The following is a 26,483-nucleotide window of genomic DNA, read 5'->3' as shown; positions in this document are numbered from 1 at the left end:
TAATCCCAGTGTGCCTTGAGTTTCCTTTTCTAAACTTACATGTGGATCCCTTGCCACCTACTACCTCACAGTGTCCAGTAATTAAGTAGCTTTTCTTCTGATTGTCTAAGCAGTTTGGGTTCGGTCCCTGTCCTATTTGGCAGTGACTAACAGGCAGGAAGTATAATGGAGCCAGCCATCAAAGGTTTTACCATGGATAAACTTGTCAAGTTACATGTTCTAAAAGTCTTGCCTCAGGTAATGCCACCAGTTCCTTTGGTACTTGGCACTCTTGTATTATTTTCTCTAGAAAACTCTTTCCCCCGACCCAAGATTGTGTTGTAGGATGGACCTCCAGGATGCAGATGTTGGGATGGAGCAGCGGCATAAAGGAGGGATTTTTCTGGGTAGTCTCTGGGGAACCACACTTGCAAATGAGTGAGGAAACTGGATAGAGGGAGAACTTGAACTGCAGGGCAGGTGCAAAAGCCTTCTCAACTACCCTTGGGGCTATGGAGTGGAGCTAGAGCTCCCATCTGAATCAACCATAGAACACGGATTGCTCCTGGGGAGGTGCATGAACTGAGATGAGTAGAGAACAGAGGAGCACAGGTGTCAGCAGGCAACATTCTCTAGCAGCTGCAAGTTGTCCACCTCCATGCTCAAGGTGAAAGTTCTCAGGGTCCAATGCCCTTACATTTTTTTTTTTTCCTCAGTAATGAAGATTGGGCTCAGTAAAAACCTGGTACACACTAGGTACCTTATAAATGTTGAATTTAGTGTTGGAAAGGTATTAGATTTACTCTTCATGCCATCTTCTGAAAATGGAGTTAAAATAATCTTGTTCTCAGTTCCATTCTGGAGAAGTGTGTGATATAGGCTCTGGAGTAGAATCCTCTAAGGATGTCCTTAGAGGACACATTTTAAGCAAAGTGGAAAGCCTCAAAGTAGGCCTGATGAATTGATCACAGACAGGGATGGAGAAGCACAGGTGGGGAAAGACACTGCCCAGGGACCATGATTAGAAATGGCCAGGTGCTCTTTGAGCACTGTTTCTCTGCAGCTTTCCTATAGTCACAGATGTGACTCAAATGTGATTCAGCACAAGCTTTTGTTTAGCTGCTGCTTTCAACTGTCCCCAAAAGTCAAAACAGGTCCTTGACTTATGACCAGAGTCAGGTAAGAAAAGGAGTTGGAAGGCAGCAACATCAACAGGAAATAAAACATTTTTATTGAATATCATGTAATATGTTAAGTCATTTTTAACAACAATCAGAAAACTACTGTGGTATTCACTACACAAAGTGAAACAAAATTTAAACCACCTCATCAAAAAATGAAGGTAAAATACAGCTAAAGGAGTTGGCTCGCGGGCCACGAGCCATATGGCAGAAGAAAACACCCCAACGTTCTACAAGATACAGAGAAAACCCACATATAGAAACACTCAAGCAGGCAGTAAATATACACAAAGGCAACTAGGATCTTTCTAGGGCATTGGATTCTAATACTTTACACAGCTTTGTCAGAAAGGTACATGTGGCTTCTCTGAGGATGAGTCTTGGTCTTAAAGCAGGTTCGGTCACCGACTTGTAAGAGATGACATAGTACTAACTCATTCTATCATGACAATCCCTTGTTGGCAGTGTTGCAAGAGAATGTGTTAGTAGTATTTTGATGCAGGAAATAATGTCTGTTCTGCAGCTGGAACCTGCTTATTTTAAAGTGTTGTTTCATTTGAACAACTTGAAGCTAAAGAGAGTGAAATTAAATGTCAGTTTCTGATATTTAAGGAATTTTTTTAAAAGTCAGCTTTCTCTCTTTGGTAGGGTTTGGTCCCTTAAATTGGGAAGAGTCTCATTTGAATTTTCTTACATAAGGAGTTTTGCATTTCCTATTATCTATGTTTTTTAAGAAATGTGGGCCATCTCAGAAGAAGGTGATATTCTCCTTTTGTCCTCTGTGTCTGTTTCATTTTTAAAGAGTTTGTTATGATGGAGCTGAAAGGTGAAAGGGCTTCTCTTTGATAAGGAGAGAATAATGACAGGGATTCTGGTTTTATGGGAAAACAGCGAACCCCATGTTTAAGTCTACTGTCATCCCTTTTTGCTTTCTCTTGGGTTTTTCAAAAACATGGAGTGATGTCCTAAGACAGATCATGAGGCCAGTGCTTAGTTTTCCTTCATCATTTTGGACTGTGTGAAGATAAACTCTCATTCAGAACATCACTAGTCTCTGTGGCCTAGAAGTTAAAATGGGTCACAGAAGTGAATGGGAGAAAACACTAGAAGCAATGTGAGATGACAGGCTGTCCTTCCAGGAAGTGTTGTTTACCATAGTGGGGACAAATATGGAACAGTGCACAGTGCTTGACAAAATGCTGTGTGTTTCACCCCATTCTATGTATCTTTCTTGTGCTATGCATAGCTTTTCAGTTCTGAATTGGTCCTTTGTAAATGAGAATTGTTTGTGCTACACACACGTTGGGCAGTGCAGTAAAAGGGAATGGCAGTATTGTTACAATATCACTACGGAGTAAGTTGAGTGCTATCCACTGAGGAAACTACGTGTCTAAGCACACACGGCAGTCACAGTGTTACACAGAGCAGTCCTTTAAGACTCTTACGGAATGACTAGTAGCTTCAGAATAGTGCCATTTACTACATAATAACATTGAAAACATTTAAAAACTCCTCCTAAATCAAGCATCTAGTGTACATAAGAGGTTGCTTCAGTTTTCTAGAACTTGTTCTTGGTTTTGTTTCACCTTTGTTTAAAGGACAAATTAAAACTTAGTTAAGTAAAAAGAGCATATAAAAAGATCCCTAGCTGTCTGTTTTGGCTTAATTGAAGTGCATTCAGAGCTATGGCTAATTGTTCTCTTTTTTTTTTTTTCATCTTTTGATGGGATTACAATACTGTCTGTTAACCACAAAGTAATTTTGTGTAATAAGCACAGATCGCTGTGTTAAAAATATTCTGCATTCCTTCTAATCTGGTTTTGTATAATAAAATATTTTGTTACAAAGTCTAATGTGCAAACCTTTTGGAATCATTATAGATGTGAAATCTGGACCAGAATTCACAGGATGCACATTTTGTATAAATGTGATAACGGAGAGCTATTGTTTTCTTTTTTAAATAGTCAGGCAATATTCCCAAACTGCTAACTTCTCCTCTCAGTTTCTCCTCCCCCACCCTATCCCCAAACAAATGCACACACATACACACACACACACACTCACACTCATGTACGCACACAGAACACCTAGAATTGTTATTCCATATACAGTAGCATGAATTCAGTGACTCCTGTTCAGCTGCTTCCTCAAGTGTAAGAGTGGAGCTGGGATTTTAGCTTTGTAGATGTGTACAGACAGGTGCTTTTCTGGTTTGTGGGTATACTTCCTTGATGACAGCCTGGATGCTGCCCAGATCGTGTTATTTTGCCTGTGAAGTAATTCTACAAAATTGGATTCACCCACCAAATGTGTGGTATAAGCATATCTTGGTACTCAAATGATTCAGTAGAAAGCTCAGGCTTAAGTTGTCCTTTAAGATGTCAGTTTAACTGTACTAGTGCCTTACAAGTTGATATTTTTGCTGGAATGCAGACGATACTATATTTACCATATAATATATTATCAGCTCTCCTATATCTCAGTCAATTTACATAGTTTAAAATAGAACATCTTATTAAAAACATCTAGATATACACAGATTAGGAAACGCTTACAACATACAAATACACAAACTAGAAATAAATCTTTAGCATACTGGTATATACAACAGTGTGATACAATAAATAATTTCAGTCATGCTCTATCTACACATCATATTGCTTAAAAGAAGAGTTGATTTGGAGGGCAGTGGCATGATGAAGGGCGCAGGGGCTCTCTACACTTAAATTTGTGCAAAATAAAACAAGATTTGAAGTACCACTGAATTGTTTAGGAATGCATGGTTGGAGAATGAAAGGACCCATATTACTGAGGTATTTACAGATACTGGCTAAAGAGCACTATTGGGCAAATGCAGAAAGGCTTCTTCTTCCCTCTACTTCTTGACGGCCAGCATGGCATCAACTTCCTCCTCTACCTGTAGGGTGTGCCACTGGGCAATGGGTCGCCTGGGGTTAGCCAGCATGTCTGACCAGTGTCGCAGCTCCGCACCGGTGCTGTTGTAGCCCACAAAGACTTTGCCGATGGCATCATTCTTGCCAATCTTGTCATAGTCCAAAACAGTTACCACTACTTGCACTTTCTGAAAGAGGACACAAAATGAATGTGAATCATCTAGTTTGACAGATAAAGCCTTATTAAAAGCTTCCTTGGCATTTAAGGAATTGGAAGAAGAATTAGTCCCCAACCACCAGGATGCGGCTGAAAATGACTTGAGTGTGAAAACTTGAGTCCCGTCTTTATTTTTCCACATCACCACTGCCACCACCACCATCATCATCACCATCATTATTGTCATCATCATCTCAACACTTAAATGTTAATTTTTATTATCTATTTTACATTCTTCTAAGTCTTTATATATGAACTCAGTTGTTTCTCACAATAGATCCTATCAGCATTGCCATGTTATCGATAAGGATTCCTGAAGCTCAGAGAAGTTATACAACCTGAGATTGCATAAAGAATAAGTGAGTTAGTTTCCAGAGTCTGTGTCATAAACCACCATGCCATGCTGCTGGTGGCAAATTGTGTTAATTTCTAAATACATTGTTTCATCTTGTCTTATCATCAGTGAGACATCCACCATTGATACTCAGGTCATTCTTTTTTTGTTGTTGTTGTTAAAACTCCCCAAATAATCATGTACAATAATTTCAAGCAGGACTGGCCAGCATTTTACATAAAACTAATATAGAATTTCACCTAATCATATGATGACTGTGAGCATAAAATGTGACAATATAGTGAAATTCTTTAAAAAGTACCTCTATTTAGTTTTTAGATGTGTTTTCTCAATCTTAGATTCTCTCAGTGAGCATTTATTAAGTCACTACTGTGTATCTGCCATTGTCATCAAATGAATAAAATCTTTTAGGCCACACAAGATTTACCTCAGTGACTTCATCAGATTGTAAAGAACATTTAATAGTTGACTTTTCTGGACTGATTGAAAACAAACCCATATTATTATGGTATAGAAAAAACCCACAATTTTTGAAAGCACATTTCAGATCTGCTTCCTAAGTAATGAATTTACTTAGTCAGAATATGAGACGGTCCAATCTAGAAACAGTGTAAAGATAAAAGAAGAGTTTAAAGTAAAGTAACATTTAACAGTTTGAGGCCAGACTGAATTTTTGTACCAATGTCCTGAGAGATGTCACTGATGTGCAGCTTCTGAACAGAGAAAACAATCACTTCTGAATGTGGAATTTAGAGTGTAAATTGCAGCATGCTGGCAATAAAGGAGACAGTCTTCATTGTGCAGCCTTGGAGTGCTGCCAGTGTTAAGAAAAATACCTAGCCACTGGATATTGTATGGAACCCAAGACAAGATGGAATTTGATGCCTTGATTCTCAGAAATTGTCCCAAGCAAGTTCATTAGGATGTAATCATATGGCAGGGAATGGGGGAGGAACATTATGCACAGAGGTAATTGGGGTTTTCTGAATTTGAAGTAAGGTTTGATTGTCCTACTTAAGAACAAATTGATTAGTGGTACTCAAGACAAATTATTCTTGGATTAATTTTCTAGTTGTGTATGTAGTTTATTTCTGTATTTGGGGGAGTGGCGGTGGTGGAGGTACCATTTTCACAAGACTCAGCAAGTCAGTGTATTTTCCTTCTTTCGTAATATATTTCAGAGGGATAGAGAAAGAAGACAGACAGTATATCTGTATAACCTCAGGATAAAGGAAACCCAAATCCCTCTTTTAGCACACAAAATATTCAATTATTTTCTCTAGGGAAGTGCAAAAGATAGGAGAGCAGGATTCTGGGGGAAAAAAAGAAAAAACAAAACAAATTGGCATGAGGAGCAGAGAAGGAGGGGTGCAGTCAGATGGGTGCTCACTGTTCTGAGCCTAATGTGCACTGCGTCTGACTCAGGTTCTCTTCTCCTCTAAAGTGCTGCTCAGATATCCAGATTTTGTTCACTTTTAATGTGCTTCACTTTCAATGTATTTGTATTTTCTGAAGTAGTTGGCATTTATTTTTTATGCGTATAGAATTATAGCTCAAAGCAAGAAGTTTACAATAGGATTTTTCATTTCAGTGCACTGTTTTGTGGAATTAAAAAGTAAAATGTCAGGAGGTGTTAGCTTCTGTAGGAATAAGGTACTAAAACTCAAAAAGTTCGCTGAACAAGTATTGTGAAATAAATTGCTGGAGAACACTGATGTCTCGGGGGTTTGCCAAGGTGTCCAAAGCAAAGTGTTCACAGGTTCAGGTGACAGAACAAGTGACTAAGGGCAGAGAACGAGTGACCTTCGTGATGTCATTTATTTATATAGGTACTGTTGAAAGTAAATATGCATGACTTGCTGTGATGTGAGAAGGTATGTGAGAAGCTTATATGAAAACCACAAAGGTGAGGATGGTGGGGGCTACTGGTTATTTTAGGTCATTTAAAATTGCCCTATATAATAAAGCTGCAACTAAGCACAGGTAGCCGTCTAAATTTAATTCTAAATAAGTTAAAACTCAATAATGCTTCTTAGTTACTCTAGTGACTGAGGTGTTCTTTAGCCACTGGTGGCTACTCTATTGGACAAGCGTGGATGATAAAACATTTCCATAACCACAGATAAGTCTATTGGACAACACTGATTTATACATTTAATCCCAGTGTTAGATTCATTTCATAATAAAATGTTAATTTGAAAAGGAGATGACATTAACATTGTGAATAACAATGATAGGAAGCATTTGCTGAGTGTTGCTATATGCTAGACTGCTCCAAGTGCTTTTATATTCATAACCTATGTCCACCTAAATTCTGTATTATTCCTGTTTTTACACTGTGAGAGAATTCTAAGCCTTAACTTGCTTATGTATAAAATTTGGATAATAATGGCACATCTCTCAAAGTTGTTATGAGGATTAAATAAGATTATGTGTGTAAAGAACATTACTTGGAACTTGGCACATTATATAGAATAAACCAAGCTATTCTGTTAGTTTTCTTCATGGAATAAAAGCATGATTCATTCTAAGATAATATATCCTAGGAATAGATTACAAGTAAATGAAAAATATTATTATAGACCTTTAGAAGTTTCCATGTCCCAGTTTTTATGTCTATTCTTCGTTTCTTTTTTAAGTTATAAGCAAACTTTTGTATCACTAGATAGATTGACTTCAATTACTTAATAAAATGTAAAAATAGTGCTTCTTTATGCAATTTGACTCCCTGACACCCATTAAAGACTAGCAAGACATAGTCCATAATTATTGAATGTGAACTTTGAATTCTGATAGTCTAAGTATAGAGATGGGGTGAGATAATTCAGATATTTTAAAAATCCCTAAATAAGATCACATTTTATCATTATGACTATGTAGCACATCTTATTTTGAATATATCTGCTACAGACCTTTTGGTAGGATACTTCCTACTATTATTATTGTTTAAGAAATTAAGGTTCCTTTGTTACAAAAATACCCCTCCATTCCAAGTCAGACATAGGAAGCTGAATTTAAACAATTGGGAATACAACTTAACCTAATTTTTCTATCATTAATTCAAGATGCTGCATGTTTAGTGTCAATCCCAAATTTTTCTCTTTTCTCTACTTTTGTGTTAAACATATAAGAAGAATTACTTATTATGGCCTGGAGGTAAACAGGGAAAGTCCATTTTTTTCTTGGCTTAACTTCATAGATGAACTTTTTGATTTAACAAAGTTTTCCTTTGAGTTTCTATTTTCTACCTTATTCCTGCTCAACAGAAGACCAGCTGTTTTTTGCTGAAGCCAGCACATTCCGTGCTGTATATTGTATTATATCTCTGTTGATGTAGCTCAAGCACCCAACATGCTGGAACAGGATAGCAGTTCTGATGAAGATATGGACACTGATAACTTCCAAAGGATATGAGTGTAATTTATATAGTCTAAAGGAACGAAATTGCACGGGAGGAGAAATTTATGTCTGACATTACCTGGATTTGCTCAAAAGGAACTTCAAAGCTGAACGACTCATTGTAGTAGGGGTTAAGTGTATTCTTTTTAATTGTCGTCTTCTTCTTCTTCAGTCTCTTGCCATTCTGCATCAGATGAATCTTCACATATGGATCTGAAAAACAGAAACAAAATCTTTAGGAGATCAAAGACACATATTTTAGGTCAGTGCTTTAGCTTATAAAAGGACCAAGTATGGCTGGACCTGGTGGTGCATGCTTGAGGAGGTAGAGACAAGAGGACCATGGGTTCCAGGCCAGTCTGGGCTACATAATGAGACCCTCTCTCAATAAAACAACACAATAAAAGAACAAGTATTTCCATCAGAAAAATAATTATAAACCATGTATTCAATATATACATTTTTTTACTTTCAAGCACTTTTTTTTTTGTGGTACTGGGGTTTGAACTCAGGACCTACACCTTGAGCCACTCTACCAGTCGTTCTTTTTTTTTGTGAAGGGTTTTTTGAGATAGGGTCTTGAGAACTATTTGCCTGGGCTGGCTTTGAACCGCAGTCCTCCTGATCTCTGTCTCCTGAGTAGCCAAGATTACAGGCGTGAACCACCAGTGCACGTTTATTGAAAGATTTTAAATAACTTGTGGGGCATGTTTTTTTGCCATGCTGTCGGAATGTTTCCAGTTTGATTTTGGAGATGAAAGCAGTGATGTGTTGGTAAACCAGCTCTTTGGAAAAAAAGAAAATGTCTTGACATGTAGTATTTGCAGATTTCTGTGGTGTACGTCTGCTTGCCATGGCTGATTTCAACCCACAAGCAGTTTAACAACTGGCTTGTAAAGTCCCTGAAAATTTAACAATTGGTTTTTGTGAGCTGGCAGAGGGTTTGTCCACAATACACCAATGCACAGGAATAAAACTCCACAGAGAGACCATGCAGGAGCTATTTCATTCATTCATTTATTCACTGACTCAACCAGTATCAATCAGGTACCTACGGTGTGGGGGGCACTGTCAGGCCTGAGGAGTGCCACAATGAACAACGGACCTTCAGATTTGTGAGGAAACAGACAATAAACTTGCAAAGAAAAGATGTACACATGAAATTAGAAGTTGACAAAACTGCTGTGGAAGAGAAGAACAGTGTAGAGATTTGACGGAGAACAGCAGGGATGGTATAGTGAGCAGTAAGGTAGGGATGAAATAGTTAAATGGCTCAGGTAATTCCTCTCTATGGAGGGAACATATGAGCTGAGATGTGAAGGCTAAAGCAAGAGAAGGAGGTGACTGTGTGTGGGATAGGTGTGTGTGTGTGTGTGTGTGTGTGTGTGTGTGTGTGTGTGTGTGAGAGAGAGAGAGAGAGAGAGAGAGGGAGACAGAGAAAGAGCGAGCGAGTGAGAGAGAGGGAGAGAGAGAGACAGAGACAGAGAGAGAGAGAAAGAGAGACAGACAGACCCAAACACTCCTAGGAAGCAAAGAGCTCAATGAATTTCTTTCAAGTTTTCAAGGAAAAAAGAGACCAGAACAAAACAGAGGTATTGAGAAAGAGGGCAGAAAGAGTGTTTGAGCGTTTTCCCTAAAGCCTCATTAGGCAAAAGTAAAGTAACAAGCAAATCAGTGCACGGGGAGGCAGCTCCCATTACTAATGGATGGATGACATACCTTCAGGTCACTAGGAACCAATACCCAGGACTGAAAGGAAAATCTCTCCACTGCTTTTCTTAAGCATTTTTCCATTTTGTATGTAATGCATGTTCATTGTACAAAAAATACCAGAAGGCAATGATAAGCAAAAAGAAAAAAATTAAAGTCATCCAAAATAACTACTGTTAAACCTTCCAAATTTTCTCTCCTCTTCTCATGACAAGTTGGGAGAAATATTACAATCTAGTGCCCATGTGTTTTTAGAAAACTGCAGATTTAAAACAAGGTTGTTTTTACAATCCCTAGGTAGAGCCTAACTCCTTTAAGGAAGAAACTTTGTCTGCCATATTCACTATCTGAATTTGCTAAAGTAGTAGCTGGTGCATATTAAATATTTTAAGGGGCTAGTGGAAGAAAAATAGAGAAGATGAACCAATTCGGGTTATAATACATATATACATGGAAATGTCACAAGGATACTGCCTGTGTCTTAAACAAACAAAAATATCATTATTTTTTCTTTCACAAAATCAGAGAACAGCAGGGCAGAACAGGTCTGGGGGTGTTGGTACCAGTGGGAGGAGGTAAAAGGAGGGGGAACAGGCAGGGGAGAGTGAACATAGTGCAAACACTGTGTACACATGTATGTAAATGAAAAAATGATACCTGTTGAAACTATTCTAGGAATGGGGGAGACAGGATAAAGGAGAATGGTGGAGGGGTGAATTCAGCTGTGATGTATTTGATATATTGTAAGAACTTTTGTAAATGCCACAATGTACCCCCACCCAGCCCAACAATGAAAAAAGTGAAAAAATGAATATTTTAAGATACTGGGATTGAACACGGAATCTCATGCATGCTAAGCATGCACTGTACTGCACTACAAGCTACATCCCCAACTCCATATTCAACTTTTATTGAATGACTAAGTGCGCTTTTTAGGGCCTCATAATCTAGGTCTCCTAACTTTCAGTCCTGTCTTCTTCCCATTGCCCCAAACCCAGTTTATTTAGATAGGTATAGCTTTTTTTTTATTTCAATGCAAATTCCAATCAAGGTTATCATCTTTTTAGCCAGTCACCTGAAGTCTTAGACTGCTTGCCCATTTTTTCCAGACTTCTCATTTTTATCTGTTCTTTGACTGGCTTCATTTCTAAGTGTCCTCTGGTTCATTCATTGCACTAAAGTCATCTTGAATTCTGGTAGCTTTGCAGAAGTTCCTAACCCCTTGCTCAGCTCATTATTAACTTTTTTTGAGGTTTACACTGCACTCCTGTCTTCCTAACTACTGGTGAGTCCTCTAAATGGAAATCTACCCATCTAACTATGAATTACATCTATGCTTTGAGAACACACAGATTTTTTTTTTTTTTAGGACAACGATCATTTTTCCTGTAAAGTAGGCCTTTGTATACTTAATTTTTTTTTCTGTTTTAGGGGCTGTTTGATAAAACAAGCTCCTTCATAGCTTGTTGGTGGCTTAGAAGTCCTGATGATTGTATAAGACATAATTTTGTAAAAATGATGATAAAAGTAGTCTGTCATGTGACTCACCAAAGTTGTTTTTCCTGAGAACAGTTGCTGGACACCATACATGGCATCTAAATATCCCTTAGGTTTTTGGAAACATGTAAACATCACAGGGAAATATGCAACTTACAAAATTTCCCTACTATCCTCAGGCACTCTTTGTCTCTGTGGCTTGTGGATTCTTCTTTTGTTTCCAAAAGCAAGCACTCATGGAAATCTTCCTCCCTCAAATACTGACAGCTCTTTTTTTTTTTTTTTTTTTTTTGCATTACTGGGGCTTGAACTCAGGGCCTTTATCTTGAACCACTCCACCAGCTCTTTTTGTGATGGGTATTTTTGAGATAGAGTCTCACGAACTATTTGCCTGGGCAAATGATCCTCCTAATCTCTGCCTCCTGAGTAGCTAGGATTACAGATGTGAGCCACCTGCACCAGGCAATGACAGCTCTTCTTAAGCAACATTTGGATAATCCCCATTGCCATCAAAATAGGTACAAGGCTTGGGATTCTTCACTTCTTTTATTTATCCTTAAAAAATAGCAGCCTAATTTTTGAACTTTGATAGGAAGAAAGATCTTTTTTCTGATGTCTAGTTTCTAAGGATGATTGTAACTTTATGTAAAAATGGTAAAGTGGATCAGCAGGAGGTTTCTTCATTCCCAATAAAACAAATGGCCTTGTCTTGGATCATTTGGTTTTATTAACTGTGTGTCACTGCTACCTTTCATCCACTGTTGTCAGGCTTTCCTTTGAAATCAGATTAGCTGGACTTCATCTCCTTTCTGTCATAATAGATGTTCTGAAATGGAGGTCTTTTAGCACACTATAATGAGATCACCCTCAAATTTATATGTTGACAAACCTTTTTAATATGCCAGACTGGGTTTTTGTTCTCAGCTTTCACAATTATGGTAGGTAGAATAAGAGTTTTTCCAAAGAGGTCACATTTTAATTCTTAAAACCTATGAATAAGTTATATGGCAAAGAAGTATTTACAAATATAAGAAGGGTAAGGAGGTTGAGATGAGAGCATCCTAGAGTATCAAGGAGGGCCTCTTCTACTCACATTAGTGCTTAAAACAGAGAACCTTTCCTGTCTATAGTCAGAAAGAGATGTGATAATAGAAGAAGGGCCAAGGACTTGTACTTTCCTAGCTTTGAAGAGAGAGGAAGAGGCCACAAGCCAAGTATGGGTGGCCCATAGAAAGAAAAACAAAGAAATGATTATTTCCTGGAGCCTCCAGAAAGGACTGCAGCCCTGCTAACACCTTGATTTTAGCTCAGTGAGACTTGTGTCAGATTTCTTTTAAAAAAATCATTTAAAAATTAATTTTTAAATTGACAAATAGAAATTGCATATATTATTATATTTAGTATGGTGTTTTGAAATGTTATAGAGTGGGAGAAAATATTTGCCAGCTATACACCAGACAAAGAACTGATAACCAGAATATACAGGGAACTCAAAAAACTAAACTCTCCCAAAATCAATGAACAATAAAGAAATGGGCAATTGAACTAAACAGAACTTTCTCAAAAGAAGAAATTCAAATGGCCAAAAAACACATGAAAAAAATGCTATCTCTAGCCATAAAAGAAATGCAAATCAAAACCACACTAAGATTCTACCTCACCCCTGTTAGAATAGCCATCATCAAAAACACCACTAACAACAGGTGTTGGCGAGGATGTGGGGAAAAAGGAACCCTCGTACACTGCTGGTGGTAATGCAAACTAGTGCAACTACTCTGGAAAAAAATTTGGAGGCTTCTTAAACATCTAAACATAGAACTGCCATATGATCCAGCAATCCCACTCCTGGGGATATATCCAAAGGAATGTGACACAGGTTACTCCAGAGGCACCTACACACCCATGTTTATTGCAGTGCTATTCATAATAGCCAAGTTATGGAAATAGCCAAGATGTCCCACTACTGACTAATGGATTAAGAAAACGTGTATTTATTTATACACAGTGGAATTTTACTCAGTCATGAAGAAGAATAAAATCTTATCATTCACCAGTAAATGGATAGAACTGGAGAATATTATTCTGAGAGAGGTTAGCCAGGCTCAGAAGACCAAAAATTGTATGTTCTCCCTCATATGCGGACTTTAGATCTAGGGCAAATACAGCAATGTGGTTGGACTTGGGTCACATGATAAGGGGAGAGTACATACAGGAGGTATGGGGATAGGTAAGAAACCCAAAACATGAAAGTATTTGATGTCCCCACTGCAGAGGAACTAATACAGAAACCTTAAAGTGACAGAGGTCAATATGAGAAGGGGATCAGGAATTAGTGAAAAGGTCAGTTAGAGATGAATGTACTTGAGTTGTAACACATTTGTACATGGAAGCAATACTAGGAATCTCTCTGTATAGTGATCCTTAACTAGCAAAAACACTTTGTCTTTCTTATTATGCTTATGTCTTCTCTTCAACAAAATTGGAGAAAAAGGCAGAACAGGTTCTGCCTGGAAGCAAGGTGGGGAGGGGGAGAGAAAAGGGGGATGGAGGGTAGTGGGAAGAAATGGCCCAAACAATGTATGCATATGTGAATAAATGAATACAAATAAATAAATAAACATATAACCTTGAAAAAAAAATAAAATATATAGATACTGTTGAATGGCTAAATTGGCTAATGAACATAGAGATTATCTTATTTACATTTTTTTTTTGTGGTGAGAACTCCTAACTACTCTCTTAGCAATTTTCAGTAATAGAATACTTTGTTATTAACTATAGTTACCAAGTTGTAACTTCTTCCTATCTGGCCGAATGTGTCAGATTTTTCTCACCTGTAGAACTGTAAAAAAAAAAAATGTGTTGTTTTAAGCTACTAAATTTGTGATGGTTTGTCACAGCAGCAACAGAAAACTATGAAGCAATCAAATTTGATGAGAAGACTCTATTGTTTATCTAGCAAGGTGTGAGGATGAGAGTCAAGTTTTAATAGGCATGAAAATGACCTTCTGGAAAAAATTGCTATTTTTTCCATTCTTGTGAAATGATTATTCTGATATTCAAAGAAAAAAACCTTAAAAAATTTATCTTTTTAATTGAAGAAAGAAGAACACAGAATATGCCATCTGAAGGTAATAATCATATATTGATAAAATTACTAAAATTGAATTGTAAGCTCAGAATGATTTTTATAATGTTTAAAATAATAATGCTCCCTTTTATTTGTAGGATATTTTATAGGTTATGTACATGTGCGCATGCACACACAAACATACACACACAAACACTTAATGTACATCACCTCCTTTATTCTTACAACAAGCCCAGTGAGGAATCTGAGCCTCAGAAAAGCTGATTTTTTTCCAAGAACTCAAATCCAGGTCTTCTGTCTCCATACCTGCTGTCCCTTGTGGTGTGCTGGGGAGATGTGTGGTATAGTGTTTACAAGTGCAGATGCTACAGCCAGACTAACTTAGATATTGGCTTTGCATCTCACTAACTGTGTGGTCCTGGAGTTATCTAACCTTTTGGGGCCATCATTCTTTCCATTGTAAAGTAAGAATGATAATAACAGCTAACTCATGGAATTGTGAAGATTAAATTGAGTTAGCACATAGAAAATGCTTTGAAGAGAAGCTGGCACATAAAATTATTAATTGTTGTGATAGTTTTGTGCAAGTGGTAAAAAGCTAAGGCAGCATTGTTAACCAGCCCCTCCTCCTACTCAATTTGCTGACTTGGTACCCACCCTTACCAAGAAAGAAAAAGTCTCATTTGCTGCAGAAGTCTGGCAAGCTCTCTTCATGTCAATTCATTCTGGAAAGGAATATATCTACTCTAAGCAATGGGTTCACTTACGAAAAATTTAATCATGTATGAGATAAAAAGACAAAGAGAAAATTTATTTTATTACTGCCTTATGTGTTGGTCTTGAAGTGTAAGATGGAAACTAATTCAACATCCTGTATAGTTTTCATCCACTCTTCAAGAAGTCAACATATCAAATTCCACATTGCTGAAAAGTTAAACTGAGAGTTACAAGTAGAATCTTATTACCAAGGCTCTTGGGTAGTGGGAATCAAAACTGTGATTTATTGAGCTTTCTTTCCAGATTCTGAAGCCAGCTAATGTTGACACACTTGGGCATAATATGTATGAGGTATCTACTTTCCTTATGCTGCTAAAAATGAAGAGATGGAGAAAAGGAATCCCTTGGCTTTGAGATTTGTTGTATTGTCAGGGGTGGGGTCATACCTATTGTTGGGGAGCAGTCATAGCTACTTCCTCTTAGTATGCCTGTTAACTCTTTCCTGCTGTGAGAAAAGTTTATGAGCTGTTTTTTCTCTCTGATTTCTACTTAGTTATAAAATTCCTCACTCTCTCCCTTCTTCCTTCCCTTTCTTTTATTCCACTGTTTCCTATGCTGAGTGAGGGACAGGAATCACTGTGTTAAGCTACAGTGATATGATTTGCCAAATCATTTATTATACTTTGGCAACAAGATAGTGGAGACTTGGAACATTGATTCTGCCACGTAGGAGAGCAGCAGAGGATTCCAGGATGGTGAGCAGATGAATATTTTGGTCTCACTAGCTATTTCCAAGGATTGAGAACTCTTGATCAAAATCTTGTTTGACAAGATTTATGGTTATGTGGTCAGCTCTACCCTATGAGCAATGTTGAAGATGAAAAGGCAATTGTGCAGCTCTGCCAGTTAAGCAGTCCCTTCTAAATAGAAGTCATGGGGTGGGCAGCCTGTGGTCTGGTGCCATTATTTTTGTTCATTGTGTCTATATTGAACAATTTTGAGTGAAAGACTTCTCATATATCTTTCCCATATTAATGTAGGAGTCTCCTTTCTGAAGGGCTCCTTCTAATAACTAATTTCTAGCACATGGACCTAGCCCCAAGGCTTCACTATTTAGCTCTAAGTGAAATGAATTATCATTTCCACATTATCCACCTAGTCCTCAGGCATTGAATTCTATCCCACTCACTTCTACCTGATATAGTCTGTATATACTAAGTTTTCTGTCCCCTTTTGGTCAGGGAGTAAGGAGATTGATGACACACATTTACCACTATTCCTTTGCTGTTCTCTACCACCCCACCATGCTGGGCAAAGGCTTACCTGGTTTGATGACTGTCTTTGGAGATGATGGAAATAGTTGGGAGTAAGGATCAAGAGACACACCAGTTCTTTCTCTTCCAGATAATTCTTGAGAACACTCCCTTGTACATCTCTTTTTATTCTGAGCATCATGACCTAATACTCCTTTATTTTTCTCTTTCCCTTTCTTCTGCCCTAAAGCTCTAAAGGAAGCATTTTACTTTGTGAATTTATATGATGTTATTTTAACACATTTAGTAGGAGTTTTCTCTCTGCATTCCTTTTCTCAGACATTCAATAATGCACCCTTATTCTTCCCAAGTTATTGATACCACTGATAACAAAGGTTTTGTCCATAGAATCTGGCACTGGAGTGCAAAGACATTACCAGCACTGATATCACTGGCAACCTTTCAACATGTGGACCTATCTCCCCCAAAAGCATATAAAATAAAAGTGGAGGAAAACTGAAGCTAAGTACAATTTTTTTTTTCAGTTACATGGACCAAATGGGAAGCTTTGTAGAAACACAAGTGCAGCCCATATCTGTAGTACTAGGTCACCTCAACTCTTCCCTTATCCTTCATACAGAAACCACTGTGCTCATTCTCTTCCCTTCAAGCCTGTTTTTCTGCTATGATCCCAGCTTACCAGACCAAAGTGTTAGAAAATGTGGGGTCATCTTGGATTTCTCTGCCTCTCACACATGTTTAGCAACTTCCCTTCATGTTTTCCTTTGGTTAATTCTTTTTAGCCCATTGCTACCTCTCAACATCAGAAATACAATCTTTCTTAGAACTGTGCCCTCAGTTTCAAAACATTCTTCATATAATTGTTAAAATATATTTATTAACACCATCCTCTCCATTAAACATCTTTAGTGGCTTTGTATCCAAACTCCAGTGTGTTACTCACAGCCCCATCCTAACTTGTTTGTTTTGTTTCCCCAAACCATATGCTTTCCTCATGGTAGATACTCATTGTTCCTCACAGAGAATTTTAAATGCTGTATGTCTTTGAGCTGGCTGTCCTTTAGCCTGAAATGCCCTCTCTTTCTTTCCCAATCTCATGTTTAGCTTAAAAGTCACCTCTTCCCTGAAGATTGTACTGATTATTTTCTTAATCAGAACCTTCAGAAAAATCTTTCTTTGCCCTGCAGCATTTTCTCTTTTACTATCTTGCTTTTCTGGTATTAGAAGGCTTATGTGGTACTCATAATAACAAAAACAATATTCCTATGGGAAAACAACGTTTTTGAATTCAGAACTAGGAGCTTCAAAATGAACTTTAGGAAGGCCTTTTATTTGTAAAATGGGAATTTCCTCCATTACTATTCTATACTTTACTTTTATACCCCAGAATATTGTCATCCTCTTCTTCCCTTAGGCAGTTCTAATGTCAAATTATGTTAACTTCATAGAAATATAATTGCCATACAGCTGGCTGTAAGCAATGATCCTTTTGTATGAGATATAAAAGAGTCACTAAAGGGTTTTTGTATTTACAATGAGAAGTAGAAAGTAGTAGTTCAAAGCCAGATAATGCAAGATGACTGCTGCTTTCATTTTGACAATTTTGCATAATGGTACTGTCTTCTTTCTTAACTACCACAGTAACTGGCAACCCTGGTGACCATGGCCTTTCCATTTCAGCAAAAACTTCTCTTGATAAGAAATACACTCATTTCAGCTGTTTTGCTAAATCCCTTCTGAACAGGGCCCAGCTTCTGAGTAACTTCAGGTATTATTCCGTTCTCCCTTTTTCCTTTGAATAATGTTCACTGAATTTCAATGTATAGTGTTGGTGTTGGATGAAGAAAGTGATAATTGGGCTCTGTACTTCAAGTGACTGACAAAGCATTTCAAAATGGTGTTAATTATAAAGCTTACTTATTGGCTTATGAGATGGAAAAGTCCACAAGTGGGCCTGAGTAGCACAGACTATGAATGTCTCTTAAAATCCTTCCCCTCTATTCTTTTAGTAATAGAACCCTTGAAGTTTTATGTGGGAGCCAATTTATCCAGCCAGAAATATGTCTCCTAGATTCTATATGACTTAGTATCTCAGATGTAAGTGGAAGTGATAGGGATAACCGCTACAGTATATCCTTCAAACAGTGGTTCTCATTGGCAAGGTGGGGGAGTAGGAGGAGATGTGGGAATGTCTAGAGATTGTTCTAATTGTCATCACATAAAGAAGAGGCAGGCTATGGATTCTGCTAAACATCCTACAATGTATAGGATAGATTACAACCAAAAAGAATGGAGATGCCCTATATGTCAATAGAGCTGAGATCTATAAACCCTCCCTTAAACTCAACTCTTGCTCTCCACTCTTCCTTTCTTTTTACTTGTAAGTGAAAAATGGGTGTGATGGTAGCATTGTGGAAGAATTTGCCTTGCAAGATGAAGACAATAGTCTAGGGGGACAGAAGAACAAGATAAGAAGATCCCGAGATAACTTCACAGCCCCAAATTGCCTACCTGTCTTGGCCACTCACCTACTTGTGCACATGAGAAAGATAAAAGAATTTTAAAAGAAATTCTGTGCTTTTGAGTGTCTGTAATAGGGGTTTCTATTACAGCAGTTCAATTTGTTTCCTATCTAATACAAATTTCATAACATACACAGAGTCACAGGTTTGCCTGTGTCTCTGTTCTCTTTTTTATGGAGTCATCCTCAAACTCCTCTTTGGAATGCAAATAACTGCACCAGCTACAGGTCTCATATCATCACACAGTACTATCAAAGGAAAAATGAGTCTATACAAAGTATTCCCAGGGAAAGTCCCAAGTTTGCTTTGATTACACTAACAGATGAAATGCTTGCTCTGCATTAAGCCCTGTGTTAAAGAAATGGGATCAGCTAGGTTGGTTTAGACCTGAGTTATATGTCCATCCTCAAATTAATTAAGAGAGCCAGTCCGACTTACTTTTGGAGTTGGGGGCAGGATCAACTCTATTCAAAGGTCAAGGCTAAGAGAGTAATTAGGGTGGTTTCTCAACAGGAAACAGAAGCTTCTTAGGAAAAGAAGAGGGATGTAAGATGGGTGCAGACAATCAATGTTTACATTTTCAACTACTGTCTCTAGGATCCCATCTCTGCCTAAACTTGGAAATGTGCATATATTTATTTGCCAAGAGATATTTCCTTTGTGCATTCAATTAAATTCCTAGGAATAAACCATCAAGTACTTGTATGAAGTGGTCAAGTAGTAGCCGAGACAGCACAGTTAAAACATGGTAGATTTAGAATTCAGAGTTTTTTTGACAAGTGCGGTTTTTTTTTTCTTCTTAATGTACTTATTGAATAAGCCTGATTTCATCAGTAAGTCAATCATTTAACAGTACAAAATAATTAAATAGTAATCGGGTTCCCAGAATAACAATTTCTATTTCTATCATTGGTGGTTTCAACATATTTACTTGAGGAGATCTTTAGAAATAATTTATAAGTACTTAGAGAAGACTACATTAAAGAGTTTATGTGTCTTTATAGTTTTAAAATGTCTATATAGATTAAACTGCTCCCTGTTATGCTATAGCAAGGGTGCAGCATTAAAAGTATATTTGGGGAAAATTTTCTATGTGAGCACACAATTTAAAAATGAATTTACATTAGTTAAGAGCAATGTTTGCTAGAAGAGAAAATAACATCATATATGTGACTACCATGGAGAAAATCAGCACCTTTTTAATGAGACAGATCATAAAACAGCAAAGGCTGACTTGGTTCATTATTGGTAGCAGAATGCTTTGAAAAGACAAAAAACATAAATGCAAAATGCTATTATGGATTAAACAAAGTCATTTTTGTGGTGGTGGTGGCAGAACCCACTGAATTCCAACCATCGTTTCTAACATTGCCTAATGGTTTTTGAATGACTGCAAGTATCTTGGCTGAAAATGTGGAAATGTATATACAAAAACTGGAGGACAAGGAGGTAGCAAAGAAAGATTTCACAGATGGACAGGTTTGTGAGCAAGTAAGATAGTAGTGTGTGGGTTTCAGCTCCACACTTAGGAGAGGAAGGAGTATGTTATGTTTGTGTAATCTGAACTTTTTTCAGGTTTTTAGGAGAAATTTTTTATCTATAATTCAAGCTGATTTCTTCTGTCCTTGGGGAAATCTTTTAGGAAGGGCAAATACATGAAAGTAGGAACAATAGTAATTATGTTTGATACTTTCGGAGTGACTACACTTTCAAAAAAAAAAAAAGTTTGGTGGGATGACCAAGGATTTGTTTGTATGAACTGACTAACAAAAACAAAAACAAGTCAAATGATTTAGTAAAGCAAACAAAATTACAAATAGCAAATTTGGCTGGATTATTTTTCCCTCTGTGGGAAAAGGTCACTAGTGAGATATTCTTTTTGGAAAGCAACATGGTAACATTGCTAGGATTTTTTTAATGCATGTGATATGAAAGGTGGATGCCATTTCTAAAGACAGTTTCCAGGCAACTCAGCATGAGTACAAAATGAAAACAATTGAGGATAGAGGTGCTTCTCACATGTCATCTACCAAAAACAGGACCCATGCTTTTCAACAAGTTTACCACAGGCTCAACCAGCTCTTGGAATGGTGTAACCAGAATCAATTTTATTCTCATTAATTCCCTTTTCCTTCTATATACTTGCTCCAAAATATCAACATATCTTCTAAATATTCTTCCATGTAAGCATTAGGAATTCATGAATGGAAATGCTCTGGGGATATTGAGGAAGAGATTTGGAAATGCCTGTAGAAAGAGTGAAGGACTTTCCATTTCCTCATTTTGAATTGCTTCTAGAACTTGTCAAGAGTCTGGGTAAATCTAGTGTGTGTGGTACTAGCATCTAAGTATTCTTAGAAATACCTAAGTGCTTTTCAGCTTTAGGAAAACATATTTGTTATTCAGGGGACTTGCTTTTCCTTTGCTTCCCCCTTCCTGTCCTTAAATGACATTACTGACTCTGTAGATTTGGAAGAGGATGAGCAATGCACCTTTGTTTTCCCATTAGAAAAAGAGAAGTGATTTTTTAAGATCCATAATATTATTGATAATCCCACCTTTGGTTTGAGATTTTACAGTATGAATAATATATGTCTTGTTCTAAAAAAACACAAATTTTATACACCTTTGTTGCTTTGTCATTAAGTTTTTTTTTAATTTGAATGCTTATTTCCTTTACCCTTGCAGAGAGATATTTCATTTGGTTCTTTGATGGCTGAATATAGTTCTCTTTCATAAAGCTGTATAACTCTGAAATCAGCTAGCACTCTGCATGTCAAAAAGATAAGTAGCTTTGCAGGAGAGATCAACCTCTACCTTGGTAATCTAGTTTCCTTATAGTATTAGGAGAACATAAAAATAAACTATAGCTTCAATATTATACTGCATGTAGAAAAATGACACGGAGTAATATAATTCTGTGGTGATTTTACTGCTTCTTATGAAGCAAATTTGTGATTAAAGTCAATCACCACACATCAGTATTTCAAATCTCAGTAAAAACTACAATAATTTTATTGTATACACTGATTTTTTAGGAACTGACATTACATAAGATGCTCTGTTCCTAAGAAGTGAGAGTAGGGGTGTTAGTCAGATTCCTTATATAGAACATTTAGCTCCTATGAAGTAGTTTTATTTTTTGCAAGACTCCAGAATCACTCTACAGAGATGGCCTGAAGGAAACTATGCTAGGGCTAGTCTTATGAACTACAGACATTCTGCCAAGCCAACATCTTTTTCACCATGACAACTTTTGGTTTGAGATAGCTTAAATGGTTATTCCATTGTTCTTGATATTTTTCCTTTAATTCTGTAGTGCAGAATCACTCACTTACTCTCTCACTCATTCACTTGTGCCTATTATGTGCCTGGCATTTATTTTTCAGTCAGAGAAATGTTCAACCCTCCATTTCCATGCTTGATCCGGAGACTGGTACATGACAGGGATCGAGAAAATATTTGCTAAATGACTGCATTGAATCAGTGAAGTATAAATACCTATAGAGCAACTTGTAGACACTCAAGTGAATGAGAGCATACAGGAAACTATAGAATTCAGTTTGTTCTTCAAAGAATTTGTAATTTGGTTGGAGCAGAAAGCATAAATTCCTGAAAAATTGAGTTAAAATCAACTCATATATTTTTGTGGTAGTAGGATAACCTAAGACTGTGTTTTCTTGTGAAATGACTTGTTCAGTGATAACTGTGAGAAGACTTCCTTTCACTCAGTGGAAATGCTTAATTTCACGTTTGAGGCTGGACATTAACGGAATCCAAGCAATTCTCAGAGGGAAAGAACTAACCTTTTGTTAATCCTAAAAGTCATTAGGTTTCATGCCTTCTTTTCCCTCTACCTCCATATACAAATGTACAGTTTCATAAAACAAACACACTTGTTATCTAGATGAGCATTTATGCTAACGTAGAGAGGAAAGAGGCCACACAGAGATGGATTGTCTCCCTTTGAACTTGTTTTCTCCCTAGACCATTTCCACTCTTATTGTGTATCATGGAAAGCATGATTACCGTAATATGATTTTCATGAATGAGAAATCCATAATCTTAAGACAGTTTCAATGAAGTGGAATTTTGTGTGATATGCAGAATTTTATAAAACACAGGATCAGACCTGCCTGTAATATTCACCCAGACTAAAACTAGAAAGGCAAGTCATACACTGCATCTAAATAGTTAAAAGTTATACATTCTCATCTCTTGACAGATAAACATTTTTAATGACCAGGAAATCCAGCTAGCTTTCCATTTAGACTTTTCAGATGCCTTGGGGGTTGCAACGGAACCTAATACATGCACGGAGTTTGCACTTGGCCCTGTCCTGGCCTGCTTCTCTTCTCACAAAGTAAGCTCCAATGTGTACAATGAGAAATTTGACATACACATATGGGGATACCACAGCCTGCAGGTGCAAGCCCATTCTCCTCTGCTCCTTATCTATCCCAACGATAAGGGGTACACATTTTTGTAGGGCTTCATGTCTCCTCCTTGTGCTTCTACCCACCCACTCTCTTTTTTTATTTTATTTTATTTTTTCATTTTTCTTTTATTATTCATATGTGCATACAAGGCTTGGTTCATTTCTCCCCCCTGCCCCCACCCCTTCCCTTACCACCCACTCCGCCCCCTCCCCCTCCCTCTCCCCCCGCCCCTCAATACCCAGCAGAAACTATTTTGCCCTTATTTCTAATTTTGTTGTAGAGAGAGTATAAGCAATAATAGGAAGGAACAAGGGGTTTTGCTGGTTGAGATAAGGATAGCTATACAGGGAGTTGACTCACATTGATTTCCTGTACATGTGTATTACCTTCTAGGTTAATTCTTTTTGATCTCACCTTTTCTCTAGTACCTGTTCCCCTTTTCCTATTGGCCTCAGTTGCTTTAAGGTATCTGCTTTAGTTTCTCTGTGTTAAGGGCAACAAATGCTAGCTAGTTTTTTAGGTGTCTTACCTATCCTCACCCCTTCCTTGTGTGCTCTCGCTTTTATCATGTGCTCATAGTCCAATCCCCTTGTTGTGTTTGCCCTTGATCTAATGTCCACATATGAGGGAGAACATACGATTTTTGGTCTTTTGGGCCAGCCTAACTTCACTCAGAATGATGTTCTCCAATTCCATCCATTTACCAGCAAATGATAACATTTCGTTCTTCTTCATGGCTGCATAGAATTCCATTGTGTATAGATACCACATTTTCTTAATCCATTCGTCAGTGCTGGGACATCTTGGCTGTTTCCATAACTTGGCTGTTGTGAATAGTGCCGCAATAAACATGGATGTGCAGGTGCCTCTGGAGTAACCTGTGTCACATTCTTTTGGGTATATCCCCAAGAGTGGTATTGCTGGATCAAATGGTAGATCGATGTCCAGCTTTTTAAGTAGCCTCCAAATTTTTTTCCAGAGTGGTTGTACTAGTCTACATTCCCACCAACAGTGTAAGAGGGTTCCTTTTTCCCCCGCATCCTCGCCAACACCTGTTGGTGGTGTTGCTGATGATGGCTATTCTAACAGGGGTGAGGTGGAATCTTAGCATGGTTTTAATTTGCATTTCCTTTATTGCTAGAGATGGTGAGCATTTTTTCATGTGTTTTCTGGCCATTTGAATTTCTTCTTTTGAGAAAGTTCTGTTTAGTTCACATGCCCATTTCTTTATTGATTCATTAGTTTTGGGAGAATTTAGTTTTTTAAGTTCCCTGTATATTCTGGTTATCAGTCCTTTGTCTGATGTATAGTTGGCAAATATTTTCTCCCACTCTGTGGGTGTTCTCTTCAGTTTAGAGACCATTTCTTTTGATGAACAGAAGCTTTTTAGTTTTATGAGGTCCCATTTATCTATGCTATCTCTTAGTTGCTGTGCTGCTGGGGTTTCATTGAGAAAGTCCCACCCACTCTCTTTAATTAAGCTCAGTTCTAATATCACTTCATGGAAATTCTTTTGACTGGTCATTCTAGAGCAGCTTCTCTTTTCTCAATTCTCACAAAACCTCACTTTACCCATATTTTTATGTAATTTATAATGTCCTTTCTCCTCCACTGAGCTCTAAACCTCATAAGTCAGGAACCATTTCTATTTTAATTTTTCTCCTACCATATCTTCGGCATTAGCTGAGAGCTTCATGGCACACCAACAGGTCCACAATAAGCCCTTCTGGAGTGAATAGGAGATTTAATTTATCAGAATGTTCGAGTGAAGTCAGTGAGTGTTGTGGGGATTTCCTGGGTACTGGCCTAGGAGAGCTGTTCCTGGACATCAGATAGCTGATGGGACTTGGTGAAAATAGCTGGTTTATCCAACAGTCCTTTTTCTGAGTTGCTCACAAGACATACTGTTAGAACAGCTTGTGCTGCAGATTAAATACAACTTGACAAAAAGTTGTAAAAGTCTATACCAGTTGGTATAGACGAAGGGAGTGAATATCTTTAACTAGAATCTTTAAAATTTTTTGTTACAAACACAGATATTACTGTTCAAGGATGTGACTGTACCTTTTTCATCTGTCTTATTACTTTCTAGATAGATTCCTAGAATGAGCAGATCTATAGGTCATCAATATTAGATTATCACCACCATACAGCATTGCCAGGCACAGAGGTCGTTAATGATGGACATTGAATTGCTGCAGTTAAGGACATGAGTCTTTTTAAGAAGGGGGTATGAGGCTTTGGAATCTTTCTGGGGAGAAGCTATTCCACATCGTCCTTCGGATGATCGTACCCTATTTGTAAAGCACATTTATCTAATGAAAGGCTGTGAAATGTTTTTTTTTTTTCCTTTGAATAACTGCCTGTGGTGTGGATGAGGTTAGAACACTCTGTTCTCATTCTTCCCAGTTTAGCTGCAGGGTGGGAAGGGTTGCTAAGGCTAAATTCTGAGCACTGTCGTCTCTAGGAGTGAAGACTAGATAAAGAAACAATATTCTAAAGCAAACTCACGGCTTGCCTTGAAAATCCATCCAAAATAGTCAGAACTAATTTAGTGGAATTGTTGGGCAGAGACAGAGGTCTAACTTTGAATCTTTTCCAGAACTATTCTCAGTGATTAGGTTTCTGAGTCTGGTTTCAAAGGGCTAATTCTTACCAAACAGTGCTGGATGTGAATATACTTCAAACAACTCCCAAATTGTTACTTAATCTGACGGCCACTGTGGAGGGAGAGTTAAAAATCTTTATTGCATAAATGAGTAAGAGGGCAGACATAGTGTTCTAAGAGAAATACCATTTATTGGCTCTGAATTACATAGACAAGCTCTCTGTGATTATAATGACCCTTTAAGGAAATAGTATAAATGAGTCAAAGGCCATATGTAATAAGCATTACTGATGTATTTTAGGTAAAAACATTCTTAACAAACTTGATAGAAGGAGAGAAGTCAATATTTTACTCAATAGACTTGACCTATTGTGGATAACACTTGTTTATATTGGCATTTGCTGCTTCTTGAACATAATAAAAGTTTAATTTTGGTCACTGGAATTGTTACAAGTGCACATTAAAGTAGTATCAACAATTTCTAAAGAGTAAAAAAAAGGCAGCAGTTAAAGCATCATTTGCTATAAAGATAAGGACAATGATGAACAGAAAACAATCAGAAATTTAAAAAGCCAGATCTACATACACTCTCATAAAACA

At 37.4% G+C, this 26,483-nt stretch overlaps 1 protein-coding gene across 5 annotated transcripts in view; it reads right to left on the bottom strand.

Annotated features, from left to right (window-relative positions):
* Positions 1–1,187: 1,187 nt before the first annotated feature.
* Syt1 (synaptotagmin 1) overlaps positions 1,188–26,483 on the bottom strand; it is a 515,891-nt gene continuing 490,595 nt past the window's right edge. For all 5 annotated transcript variants that reach the window (XM_074083998.1, XM_074083997.1, XM_074083996.1 and 2 more), the window contains 2 exons: positions 8,105–8,238; positions 1,188–4,242 (listed from right to left, as the gene is read on the bottom strand). In XM_074083998.1, the coding sequence (XP_073940099.1) occupies positions 4,036–4,242; positions 8,105–8,238 (341 nt within the window). In that variant the 3' untranslated portion in view covers positions 1,188–4,035. The remainder of the gene's footprint in view (positions 4,243–8,104; positions 8,239–26,483) is intronic.

The sequence above is a fragment of the Castor canadensis genome, chromosome 8 (assembly GCF_047511655.1).
Source record: "Castor canadensis chromosome 8, mCasCan1.hap1v2, whole genome shotgun sequence".
NCBI classification, from domain to species: domain Eukaryota; kingdom Metazoa; phylum Chordata; class Mammalia; order Rodentia; family Castoridae; genus Castor; species Castor canadensis.
Note: the sequence above shows the minus strand (reverse complement) of the source record. Positions and strands in the feature narration are given on the sequence as shown.